The sequence below is a fragment of the Hippoglossus hippoglossus genome, chromosome 6 (assembly GCF_009819705.1).
Source record: "Hippoglossus hippoglossus isolate fHipHip1 chromosome 6, fHipHip1.pri, whole genome shotgun sequence".
Classification (NCBI taxonomy): Eukaryota; Metazoa; Chordata; class Actinopteri; order Pleuronectiformes; family Pleuronectidae; genus Hippoglossus; species Hippoglossus hippoglossus.
In genome coordinates, this window is record NC_047156.1 from 15,510,585 (window position 1) to 15,524,071 (window position 13,487).

The 13,487-nt window shown below is 42.0% G+C and overlaps 1 protein-coding gene across 1 annotated transcript; it reads right to left on the reverse strand.

Annotated features, from left to right (window-relative positions):
- Positions 1-957: 957 nt before the first annotated feature.
- hps5 (HPS5 biogenesis of lysosomal organelles complex 2 subunit 2) lies at positions 958-13,371 on the reverse strand. The gene is made up of 23 exons (XM_034587006.1): positions 13,147-13,371; positions 11,173-11,302; positions 10,150-10,260; positions 9,964-10,028; positions 9,641-9,833; positions 8,686-8,816; positions 8,106-8,324; positions 7,953-8,024; positions 7,726-7,814; positions 7,304-7,482; positions 6,425-6,583; positions 5,748-5,907; positions 5,204-5,321; positions 4,794-4,940; positions 4,554-4,622; positions 3,884-4,446; positions 3,562-3,682; positions 3,327-3,476; positions 3,119-3,238; positions 2,691-2,804; positions 2,487-2,593; positions 1,979-2,270; positions 958-1,300 (listed from the first exon to the last, which is right to left on the reverse strand). The coding sequence occupies exons 2-23, from the start codon at positions 11,278-11,280 to the stop codon at positions 1,240-1,242; spliced, it is 3,348 nt and encodes a 1,115-aa protein (XP_034442897.1). The 5' UTR covers positions 11,281-11,302; positions 13,147-13,371; the 3' UTR covers positions 958-1,239.
- Positions 13,372-13,487: the final 116 nt, after the last annotated feature.

A 13,487-nucleotide genomic window follows, 5' to 3' on the forward strand; every position in this document is an offset into this window, starting at 1 on the left:
ACTCCAGAATGAGCCTTTAAAACTCAGACGTGAAGCAACAGGTCGACCCTCTGCCCACTCTCCTGCCTTTGATGCTCCAGGTGTGTGATAGCATCAAGTGAGTCATCGGTCCCATTTCATTAGGTTGGTATTAGTATTATCTCTGCTGACCCACATTACCCATCTTCTGCTCTGCTGCTGATGGTCCAGATCTGAAATGTAGAAATCTTTTGTTCTCAAAAAATGTCTTGTTGAACCTGAAACCGTCAAATTAAATACTCTCCTTAAAATGGGTCATTTCACCGGACTCACTTTCAAAAGCATCTCTCCACTAAATCCTAATGGTTTCAAGCCATGTGAGTTGCATAATCAAATTTTTTTGCAAATTATGCATGTAGGGAAGCAGCAACATTAGTCACTTTTCATGTGAACCTTTTGTCTCTGTTTGTTTGTTTGTCCGCAGCCTTTACACAGTAACTATAGAACAGATTTCCACAAAATTTGGTGGAAAGATGAAACATCTGCCAAGAAATAGAAAGACATAACATGTTGGTGGAGATCTGGATAGAGAGGTAGATTCACGATTTTTTAAAAATCACTTTTATACTATTTTACTAACTCACTTTTTGTTTGACACTGATTTCTCAACCAATTAATGGAAGTTGATGGAAAAAAGCAGGCACAGTTAGGAGATATCTATGAGTGTTTACAGAACCAAATCACTGGATTTCACTGTGGTTCCATTCAGGGGCCGGATTTCTTCAGCCCCTGTATTGTAAGAAAAGCAGCTACAAACGTAAAGCTGAGATAATGTGGATTCAGGAAGAAATCAACAGATCAATATGGATTTGGTGCAGAACTCAAGGGGACTGTTGGGTATTGGTGGAGGTGTGAGCTCCACTGTGCTATTTTACTTCTACACTTTGGAGACACAAACAATTGACAGGACTGTGTAACAATAAAAAACAAAAGATTATATGTTTCATTCAGACACTTTTATTCACATTAAATTACTTGTTTAGAACATTTCATTATTTACAATTCTTTTTTTCTTTCCTGTACATGCTAATTAATCTGAAGCATTAAAGAAACAGTGATTTGATGTTAAAAAGATAATACTGCTTTTGGCTGCGAGTGTCTTCAGTTAAATTAAGTTAGAACAAAATGGCAAATATCACAGTGCATTCATTAAGCAGCAGTTAGTGGGAAGACTTACATACAGTGTTAGTTACATTGTTTGGTTCCACACAGGATCTAGAGTCAGGCATGCTGAGACCACAGGAAGCGATCGCAGCGCTCCAGCATCGTCTGGATCATCGCCCTGAAATGAAAATCACAAGAAACTGAGCTGTACGATCAGCAAGACAAAGTTTATTCAGTAATTACAGTCGTCTCAGAGACTCTTGAGTTGTTAATGTTGATGTGATTCTTTCTTCTTTCACATTGCGAGGCCTTTTTCAACATTTTCTTGGATCTTGAAAAAAATAAATCAGGTTAAGGGGACTGATATTTATGGGTGTCTGCAATATGGTGCAGACCCAAATAATAAAAAAAACAGATCTAGTGAATATAAATGTGGTTTCATAGGAGACTGTTGGGCCTTGGCGGAGGTGACATGTTAGTTGTTTTACTCCTGTTAATAAAAAAGAACAGAGTTGATCATCATCAATGTTTTCCTTTAATATTAATGTTCAATTATGTTGTTTTGTATAATAAATTGGGGGAAAGTCCACTTCTGCTGCTTCTTGACCCTCTCCTGACACATCTGTTTCATTGAAGTCATCTGTTTTGATGCCGTTTGTATTAAGGGTATCATTTCTAGGCTTGGAAAGATAAAAATCGATGTCAGAAAATCCCAAGAATAATCACTAATGCCTAATGAAGGTTTACGCATTTATGTTTGGTTTATTTAAATTTTGTTGTCGTCTGCTTTTTAAATAAATGCCTGAAAGAAACTATTATAGATCAGCAACCTGTTCTTTCATGCGCCCTGACCCACCTCTGCCTCTTCTCGGTGACCCTCAGCAGCTCACAGACCAGTTTGGATTGAGGGGACAGGACCAGCTGCACGCCACATTCTTCCAGGACAGTCAGAGCTCGGTCAGGTCCGGCTTTCCGAGCCAGCATCAGGGTCAGGTTCTCCAGGCTGGTCTTTCCTCCGCAGTCTGCCGAGCCGTTGGACCAACTGTTCCCGTTCACACCTGTGACCTGCTCTGACTCTTCCGCGCTTCTGCACTGCTGAGACAACCGGATCAAGAGCTTCCACTCGTCCAATGTCTGCGGCTCAACGCCTGGAAAATAACAGGAGCCAGTACAGAGATTAGTCTACTGAAATGTTTTGTTTCCCTAGTTTTAGTCCAAACTTCCCCCTGCACTTAGAGAGGGTTTCAACCACGAGTGTTAAATGATGGCTCTTAACAGGCATCGATTTTTCCTCTCGGCCGATTAGAGATTAAAAATCTCCTTTAAGGCTGAAGGCGTGAAATGTTTTTGAAAAGCAGTTTTACCCTCAGGTTCCTCCAGCAGGCTGATGTCATCCAGCTGACAGATTGTGGAGAAGGCTTCTGCGCGACGCTGCAGCTCACAGCAGAGGTAGAGGTAGCCCGTCCAGTACCTGCACATGGGAATATTATACAAAATGTTGAATATAACACTGTCATCTCACTAAGAAAGATGACTAGTTATCTATATGCTGAGTAACTCCGAAGTACCCGTGACTGCGGCATGTCTCTGCCATCTTCTGCTTTGAGGACAGGTCTGCAGGAAGACGAATCAGCAGAGACAGGAGGCGTCCGTAACCCCAGCTGAAACAATGTGAATGCCACCTGCGACAGAGGTCATGTGATTCACAGTGATGGTTACTCTCTACTTTCACTTCAGTATGTTATTGTGTTGTGAATAAATAGAATCCAGAAGTGAAACATGAAACCCATGAAAGCAGATTAGTTCAGATCCGTTCAGATATATAGATTTTTATAATTGTTTTAATTTGATATCTGGTTTTAGAATTGGGAAGTGAACTTTCCAGGCCATTGAGTAAAATGAGTAAAATATAATTCATTTAATTTTGACAGTTAAAAATGATACTTAAAGAAACAGGGATATTATTTTGCATTTTCACACAATAACAGAACCAGACCTGGGCTGTCCATCAGGAGTTAGGGTATCGCAGCGTTGAATTGCATCATGGGTAAGTGCAAGTTCAAGCCAATCCTGCCTCAGCGATTCTGGTTCAAGAAGGGACTGCAAAAACGACAACCTAAAGAAAGAATTGAAAGTATAAGAGTCAGCAATTGAATTCAATGTCTTTGTTTTTGTTTGACAGAAAATGTGATTCAAAGATCTACCTGTGCTCCTCAGTTCGTGATTGGACCAGATTATCCAGGTAGGCCAGGAAGTGGCTTTGCTGAGCCAATGCCATTACGTCAGCAGGAGTTATTGTAGGGTAGAACTGAGAAAACGATCGTACAGCCGCCTCCCCGTGCTTCTCATATAACCTGGAGAATAAAAGCGTAAACTGACTTCACTTGGTCCATCGCAATTTAAAGACTATGTGTCGATGACAAAAGTGCAGGTACTGACCTGTGCAGGTGAGCGAGGAGAACCGGTGCGCTCCAGGGCTGCAGCTCTCTCAGACTGCGCAGTGATCGCAGTAAATCCCCTCTCTGAATAACCTCCACCACCTTACAAGACCTAGTGAGATCTACGGAGGAAGACAAAAAGTTAATTTTCAAAATCACTAAAGATTAACAATACCAAGGCCTGGTGTGTTTATGGATCATAGCTGCAAATGAACATAATTCAAAGTTTTTACTGAGCTCTAAAGCTAAAATTAGCAAAACCTGTATCAGTATAAAGTCAGTATCATGAAAAGAGAGCAAGGTTGTAAGGAGAAGATTCTGACCTAACATGGCCTCAGTGAAGGAGCGCTGCACCTCCGGCCGCTCCTGGTAACATAACAGACACATTCTTCTGATGCGCTCTTGATCCAGCAGAAAGAAGTAACTGCGCAGGAACGCTGTGCATCCCGGTGCTCGCTCTTTCTCCTGATTTCTAAAGCAGCTCAGCTCTGTGTATAATGTGGCCAGCTGAGTGAGATTAACCAGGAGTTCAGGCGGCACAGGTTTGGGGGACACCACTCGCACAGGCTCTGAGAGGTTAGGAACCTCAGACACTTTCTCAGTGGAGTCACACTGGTTCTCCCGCTCTCCGACCTCAGGTGACTCCTCATTATTTTCCTGTGTGCCAGAATCTGGTGCTTCTCCTGAAGAGCAGCACGACTCCTCTGAATTCAGATAATCCCTCTCCCATCTCTCCGGTCCCGCTCCATCCGTGTTTGAACCACTGACAGCAGACGACCCGAGCTCTGCAGGTCCGAGTATTCGCTCCAGCACCGGCAGCCACTCCAGCAGCGTTTCACCCAGGCAGACTGGATCTAGCAGCACCAAGGGATCTTGGATCTGGGAGCTGATGTTTGGAAAATATTTGTAACATTTGAATACCAGAGTGCAGGTGGAAAAATGGTAGTGAAATCCTGCAGTGGGAATTTTAACATAATGTTGGGCAGTACTCACATAGTTCGCTCTGTTGCTGATCGAAGTTCCTGCATGTCTGTCTCTGTATTAGGCATTTCATCATAAAGTCTGAGAAGACAAATGAAACTGAAAATATAACTTTTCACTATTCACAACAAACGTAAAGGGAAAGATGTAAAAATGTGCCTTAAAGTCAGAAAGATATATTTTTATAGAGGGCTAATTCCTTTGTTTTTTATGAATATAGCAACAACAGAAACATCAGTTCTCTGTACTCACTCATTTTCTGTTTCTTCTGAGTATAGAGCTGCGGTGGCGGACACATCAGACTGTCCTCCCTCTCTGAACTCAGGTCGCTGCCAGAGTTCAGAGTTCATCTGGAGGGTGTTGATCTTCTCTGTCGTCTTCTTGACAAAACTAGAAACACTGCGGGAAAGAAAATTGAAGTCGAACAGAGCTACGAAACCTGAACCTCTTCATAGTGATGTCAAATGATGAACAATGTGAGTTTAAAAAAAGAAAAGACTTGGGTGTTCAATGGAAAGAGGAAGTGAGCCGTCTGTAGGCACAGCTGAATTTGAATGATAGGATGTTGTAGGAGTTTCAATCCTAACAAGTACAACAACAAATCAAATATCATGCCACATTCTAAAGCCCTGTAAAGCATGCATGTTTCTCGGGATGTTCACCTGTCTTTGACGGCCTGCAGTGCAATGCGAGGTGGTTTGGGGCGGAATGAAAGGGGGAGATGGAACTGCATGCCTTGGTCAGATCGCTCAGCCTCCGGACGCTCGCCGCTCTGTGGATCTGAATATAGACGGGCGCAAGAGCCAGAGGAAAAACACAGATGGATGGAGCACTGGAGTGGAATGATGACAGGGAGAGTGGGAAATGCAGAAGTGGATGGTGTAAAGTCGCCAGTACACTACTGGCAACTTTATGTAAATCAAATGCTGCACGATGCAAAAAATGCAAAACCAAAATATGATAAATATGACACAGACAAGAAACTCAGAATTACCAATCGGGCAGAGTGAAGAACATATTCACAGAGAATGTCAGTCATCATAGATCACTCAGCTCTTACAGAAAACTAGATTATGGAATATATGATTTCATGTGTGGTTCATATCAAATGAAAAACACAGATCTATGTTCTGTATGTTTTAGGAGAGCAGGGATTTTTACGTGATCAACTTGTTTTAACGTTAGAGAGCAACATCTGCCTCTCACCTTGATCCACTTGATCGTCTTCCTGGACAAAGCTGAACTCTTTGAGTCTCTCCTCCTCCGACATGGACTGATTGATGAGTGAGCTCGTCTCCTCGTCTGACTGACTTCCTCTGCGGCTAATCACGCGATAGATTCCACAGTCGAGAACGTTGAAGCTCTCCTGGATAGTGATGTATCTCAGATTAGTACATTCACCATTACATGTGTATTCAGATTACTAGAAGCAGCATTCTTTAGTAAAAATAACCCCACAGGAATAAAAATGTATGGGATGGATATGCTTGATCACATGAGCACTCTGCTTGTGCGTCAACCAGACAGGAAATAATCTGTTTGTTGTTGAATTATTGTGCACATCATGCAGCTCTCTGAACCTCATGATGAGTCATGAGTCATGTCAAGTCATGGTGGAGATATTTAACTGCCTAATGTTGACTTACTTTAGACATGTGAGATTAATTCCAGTACTGGAGGCTGCTAATCCTCACCTAACAGCCTGTTAATGTGATTCCATGGAGATGCTTGTCCTTCATTAACAGGATGGTTTCCATAGCAAAAAAGATTCACTGGGTTCAATGTAACTGACGGGGAAGTGTGTTGCTAATTATTTACAGCGATGGTGCTTATGAGACAAACAGCTTATACTGCACATAGGCATAAGTTAAAGTTGAACTCACATGTGAGGAGATGCTGCTTCTGCGGCTGCTGGAGGCGGAGTCCAGAGGCTCCAGCTTCGTGATGACTTCCTCCAGCTGGCCACTGAGCTCCAGGTGAGTGGTGGCATTGAGCTGGGACCTGAGATGTTCAAGGCGGTCGATGGGAATGGATTTCCTGGCCTGAATTAAGAGTTACGACTTTACTTTATGAATCCAGCCAACACAGAAGTTCAACACAAGTAAGGAACACACACAAACATTTACTCTGATTAAAAGAAATGTGGTTAAGATGCTGCTTTCTGCCTTTGCCTAGAAGGTTCCATTCTCAGTCCTGTCTGTTTGTTTGTTAGCATTACTACGTAAAAACTACTGAACGTATTTCCATGAAACTTGGTGGAGGGATGGGACAAGAAATAACCCATGAAATTCGAATGTGAACCCAAGGTGATATTTTCACTGATTTCCAAGGGAGTTGTGAATAGATGTTAACAAAAATGTATCTAAATAAAAATCCAGTTAGTTTTCAAAATGTTTTAGTTAAAACCTGTGAACGTTTTTTCACGTATGTCTTTTAACATCTGCATAAACCCAGACTTAATGAGGTCTACTATATATTTTGAAACTTTAAATACAAACTACTATGGTCTGTAAAGTCAAGTTAATTGTGCTGTGTCGAGAAAATTATAATGTTAACCATGGAGATAATACCTTGTTACCGATGTTTCAAAATTGTTTGGAACATCGGTGAGACCCTTCAGGTGAACAGCTATGATCTCTTTAGTCTTAGTAAACAGAAAGTCAACAATTCAAAAGAACAGCTTAGCTGAGAGAAGACTGGAATCTAGGTTCCACTGTGCACGGAGACGAGGTCAGGTAGCATGACAGTAGCAGCCATCTCACCTTGCTGGTAGTGATTGCGTGCTGAAACATACAGCAGACGGCAGCAGCAAGCGGCCAGGACTCCCTACGTAGCAGACGCTCGACACAGCGCTCTGCAGACAACAGGGAGAGGTGGGACAGACGCCCACTGCCATGGAGGCAGAAGAGCTCGCTGCGGTAGACTGCCATATCAATCAGGTCTACAGAACCAGAAAACAGGTTTGAATCAGTTTGAAGTAAAAAAAAAACATAGGAACAGAAAGAAATGAGTATATAGCTCTGCTAGATCATTCGAATAACAATGACGATCACATGATTACAACGGTGCAGCACAAACAATAACATTTTTGAAGAAAAGCATTTAAGTGTGAGTTCATGAGCAAAATGGTTTGACTGTTCAGTCCTTACAGTTAACATTTTAAGAGACAAAGCAGGAAATGTACCTTTGACTTCAGTCCACAGAAGCACTTGTCCATTCTGAGGGGTGAAGATATAAATAGCTGAATCGGTCCAGGTCAGTAGATTTTGATCTCTACACAAGTAGAAGAAGTAACAGGTAGGTTTTAACTGATGTTTGTCTGAGTTGATTTACTGTAGATATGATACAAAAGGGATTGATAAGTCTTAGAAGGGAGGTGATAAAATATATATAAAGGATATGATACTTTACCCCAAATAAAGCAGTTTAGGAAAAGCAATCGACTGGGGGCTCTTCTGCACTGGGCTGTAATGTGGCTCATTTCTGCAGAATACAAGTTGAAGAGGACAAGTAAGAAGTTTGCTATTTTACAGACGACAACATAACAGCAGGAAGAATCAGTACCTGTAAGTGATGAGAGGTAGAGGGGGGCAGGCCAGTGGCTGTTTGAACTGATGGGTGCTCAGAACCTCGCCATGAAAACTGGCCTCCCATATTCGAGAGCCTGGCCGGGCGCAGTAGAGCAGGGGTGGCTGACCAACTAATAGTCCCCTATTCTGGGGGAAAAAGCAAGCTCCATACTCCCCATCACGCTCCTTGTTTCCCACACGCCAGAACTTCTCCCTGACGATAGGTCGAGACGGTAAAACATTACCAGTGAGAAACATCCAAACATAAAGAAAGGAGATTTTCGTCAGTGATCAAAATGTTCCTTTGATTTTCTTTGAGAGCCCAATTCAATCATCTTTTTCTTCAGTCAGTAATTACCCATATTAATAGAGATATAGTTGCATTATTCATTTAAAGAAAAACTGTTTAAAAAATAAAGATGTTACTCTCATCCGACTACTGTACCTGCTCATCCTGGAGATTCCGTAACTTACATGATCAGAGAATTAGCTTAGTTTTGAATTAAAATTTTTTTTATGTCACTCTCTATAAAGTATCAAAGTCACATTAGAGATGCAAACATATTGTTTCTCACCTCTCTGTGTCGCAGAGGTAGCAGCGGCTGAGAGAAGACACAAGCAGTCGGCCATCTTGGTACCCAAGCTGAACCACTCTGGAGTCGACCGTGGTGACGGTCTGAACAGGGAAGATAACAAATGCTGACCCCTGGACACAGAGAAAAACAATCACATAAGTCTTTGATAGGAAAATCTAAACATTTTAATTATAGAGGACTGGGGCACAGCTAGCAGGAGGGACAATGTTTCATTTGCTGGACCACAGAAATGTGGAAAACAAAAATATAAGCCAAGGTACAATTCCGGTAGGATTTAAATAAAAAAAGACAATTTGAAATAGTCTTCCAGCCAGACTTTACTAGTGTTGCCAGTACACAACCTAGTTGGTTAACCTGCTTTTGACTAGTATTGCAACAGCACATACTTACTACATACCTGTCATTTCATTAAAGGAGGTGTATTTCAGTTTTTGATGAAAATTAACATAAAAGATGCAAATGTCCAACACAGTGGTGTCCAAAGGTCTGAGACTACTTTGCTGAATGTGACAAGCAAGGTTACTGAGTGAGCAGCTAATCAGTCAGAACTAAATGGTACAGATATTTGACCGTCCAAAGGTTTCTTGTAGTCAAATGTCTTTTCTATTGCCCCTCTCTTCCTCTCAGAGTACTTTTAGTGTCACAACTTCACTTTGATGAACACGCCAAGTAAGAATCAATAATCTCTACTTTTAGGTTCTTAGTCTGCTGCTTGGAGGCCTCTCTGATTGCTGACTGAAAGCACAAAACCCTGAGAAGTTAGATGAGGCAGGGACTTCATTAATATCTGTCATCTGGCTTAAATTAAGGCCTGCTGACTTAATTGTGTTTTGGAACCAAACCAAACCAGAATCCTTTCAAAAATCATATTTGCTCTCCATACATTAGTATTGAGGAAACAAGACAACTTTAACTGTGAATCAGAATCCAATACCTTTCCCAGCTTGGAGGATCCTGCACGCAGAAAGGACACCTTGCCTCCCGAGTCCCCGACAAAAACTCTGAGTGCGCTTGTGTCCCAGCAGAGCGCAGTGATGGCCTGACCTCTGTGCTCCCAGGACACGCTGACTCTCTCTGGTCGACCTCGCCGCTCCAGCTGCAGCTCCCACACCACCACCAGACCCTGACTGGACCAGAGACATTACACAACACACACATTAAGAACCATACGGGCAGCCCGACTAACACAGAGATATGTGTCATATAAGCAAAGAAGAGGAAGATGACAACGAGGGAAATTATTCGACAGGCTCTTACCTTGTCGCAACGGCAATGAAATCTTCATCGTGAGGGCAACACGCCACCTGAGAGATGGATCCCTCCTGAAAAGAGCACACTCTTATAAAACTGACTGCATTCCCTGTAAAGTGCAGCTGTATTAGTTAACAGCAGAACAACAGTCAGCTCTGTATCTGCACAATAGGTACTCAGGTCACATATTACCTTGTGAGAGAGGATGATCCTTTGTTTCCAACCCTCCTTCTGGATCAGGTGCAACCCTCCTGCTGATGTTCCCAATGCCAACCACTTCCTCGACACAGCCAGGCAGGTACACTGTAACACAACAGAGTCACATCTAGTGGCTTCATCTGGACATATGTTGTTCGATAAACATACACTGGACAGTGTTTTATGTTTTAATCATCAATTCCTCCCACTATCCAGAAATAAAGCCCAAATATCCTGGATGGGAACGCAGCCATCTTGCACTTTCAGAGCCTGACTTGGCGAGGCAGTGATGGGGGGATGGCGTTGTGTTATTGGGGTCCCGTTGATAGATGCAATCTCCCCATTTCTATAGCATCAATTGACTTATTAAAACCAAACTTACTCGAAAAATGTACACTTGAACAAACATCAGAGTGATAATAACTACCTAAAATGACAGAGACCCATCTTTGGGAAAAATGTATTTGATGTGTACTTTTTACTTTGGTCCATGTCCAATCAACTAACATGGAGGAGGCAGGGTTTGGGACCTATACTGCAGCCAGCAACTAGGGGGCGATCGAGACGTTTTGGCTTCACTTTTGGGAGCTGTGATGTCGTTCAAATCTTTACTTACAGTCTATGGTTTGTATTGACTCGACTTATCTCTGCCTTTACACTGTGAATTGTTGGGTTTCTCTATTATTTTATGATTTGGCACTTAAGATTGAACTGAATTGAATACCTTTTATTTTAAGTCATTCACTTTTTGCCATGGATTTTGTGAAGCACTTTGTAACCTTGTTTAGATAAGTGCTATGCAAATAAAGTTATCATTATTATTTACAGCCTGATTGTAGCTTGTTGTTGGATTTTAATCTCTGTTTGCCATGGTACTTGTCCAATAATCTAACTATGGTCAATAAGGTAATTTATCACTCTCCAATACAATAATGACACTAAATAAGAAGCTACAATAAATTATCCCTGTGTGATTTTATTAAAAGACTGATTCAGAGGCATGATGGTGAAACCTACCTTGAGCCTGCCCGAGTCTAAACGTAGCGCAGACAGAAGTGGATCGAGACAGTCAAACTCTGCCAGCACATGACCGTAGTTCTCTGGTACGACTGGTATCAGAGACATCTTCACTGGTGATCCTCCACAACTGAGAGAGAATGAGACGGTCAGGAGAGAATAAAGAAAGGTGTGTGACTTCAAGAGTGACTAGCCTGCATACCACAGCTTTCAGCCATGTGGCATCACATGACTTTCAGTAAACTGACCAGTCATGACTCCACTTACACTGTTTACAGCCTCCTCAACACACTTTAATTCATTTATAACTTGTGGGTGTTAAAGTAAACCTCACTTACAGGATCGGTTTTCATTTAGCAAAGTTTACTGATGTTTCTAGTTATTATCAACATGAGGAACATTGTCGCTAAATTAATTCTTTAATTCACAAGATTCTGATTTAGACCAAAGATTATTATATCAGATCAACCATATACTAGTTAGGAATGCCCGAAAAACTACTAAAACAAAATGTGGGTAGATAATTGTTTCTCAGCAATAATGTAGTTGACACAAGAACCTCAGAAGAAGGTGAGAAGAAACAGTCAAGTCTGACCTCTGACCTTCTATTTGTTATCACTCTGCTGTGACAATAATCTTTAATGTGGAAAATGTATCTTCGTTACACAACTCCATGGAGTATTTTAACTTGTGTTTACAACTAACAATGACTTTTATCAGCGATTAAATTAAATTATACTTATATTTATATTTAAATATCAACTCTAAATAATATTTCTTTGTTGTAAGGGTTTGATGATGACATTTTAGGAATATTTACTGATTTAAAAGAATATATATATATTTTGATTAAAACCAAAGCTTAACTCCCTGGTATCGATAATGGCCCCAAAAATCCAGTGGTTGGGCTCTTTTGTTTTGCTGTTATTTGTCAGAAAATGGGAGAAAAGAGTGAAAAATGCCAATAATAAATTCCCACTGATCAAGGTGATAATATACTCAGATGTCCTTTGTCTGGCCAACGATCCCAAATGCTCAGAATGCAAACTTTACTTCAACATTACAAGTGTGTGACAAAGAAAAGCATTGAATCCCCATATTTGTGGAGCTAGACACAGCAAACAGGCATCAACCCTCCATATACAGCTGCCATTTTACATAAAACATAAAACAAAATCATCTTGTGCAATCATTTTGTAGATCGACTAATCGTTGCAGCGATACTGTGTAAATAACATGTTGTTGTTGCTGTCGGTGGAGGTTGAGGTGACTTAAACAACGTGTATCGTCTTGTTTTAAAAACTGATAATAAATAAGTAAATCAAGTAAGCTCGTTGTCTGAATGTAAAATGTTGATTTGTTCAGTAACTGGAGCAGAAAGGTCTCATCTGACGTGTGAGGTGATAACGTGAGTGGTGGAATGAGCTGGAAATACCCCAGTATCCCAGATGTTGAGCCTGCACGAGCGCAGCAGTGGAGCTGAATGACCGTGATGACACCAGGGCACCGGTACCAGACATGGCAAATAACCATAGCTGTACAGAAATCAGTCGTCCTCACGGAGCTCCATGTCCACCGTTTACACCGTTAGTTAGCTGGACAGCTCATTTACACTTCGGCCGAGCTAGCATTAAAGTGACTGCTCCTGTCGTGGCGGTGTGACCCGGTAAACACACCCCACCGCCGCCCACAGCAGCAGCAGCAGCACCGCGGGGCTGCGGCAGCGGGATGGACCGACTCCCTGCATCACGAGACCAGTCTGCTGACACTGATGCTAACGTTTCTGTCAAAACTGCCGCGCACAGCCAAGGCTTGAAGAAAAGTAATGAATTAGCTCAACACTGCTGAAGTACACGTGTGTGAAGGTAAATACATGTTTAACACTCCGGTTAAACGCCTTCTCGCTCCGGTGTCGTGATATTAGCGGTGACACTTTAGCAACAAGCATGCTAGCTCCGACAGATATGATCTCACCTGGTGGTGCTCGTGACACTCCGGCCTGTTTATCTCATATAAACCAGCAGCACATCGCCGTGTCACAACCCGGGCTAAGGTTAGTTTGGGTGGTGTTGTTGGGGGGAGTCAGCGGTGGGTGTGACGGCTCTGTGGCGGCAGAGAGTCGAGCTGTCACGGCTCCTCTCTCCGCTGCTGTGGGGACACCTCTTCACTTCCTGGAGGCGAAAGCACACGAACTCTGCCCCTTCACACTTATTTTGCCATCGTACCCATTCGATCACTTGTTAGACTCGATCTAAAGTTTATATATAGTGTTTAAATCTAATCTTAGAGTGACAAAGAAAAAATTCAAACAATTT

Excerpts from the sequence above, each read along its gene's own strand:
- hps5 (XM_034587006.1), bottom strand. The coding sequence starts at position 11,280 with ATGTCTCTGATACCAGTCGTACCAGAGAACTACGGTCATGTGCTGGCA. Across the intron at positions 8,325-8,685 it reads TACCTCTGCGACACAGAGAG|GGAGAAGTTCTGGCGTGTGG; the intron begins GTGAGAAACAAT and ends ACCTATCGTCAG. Across the intron at positions 4,447-4,553 it reads TCAGCAACAGAGCGAACTAT|CTCCCAGATCCAAGATCCCT; the intron begins GTGAGTACTGCC and ends TCCAAACATCAG.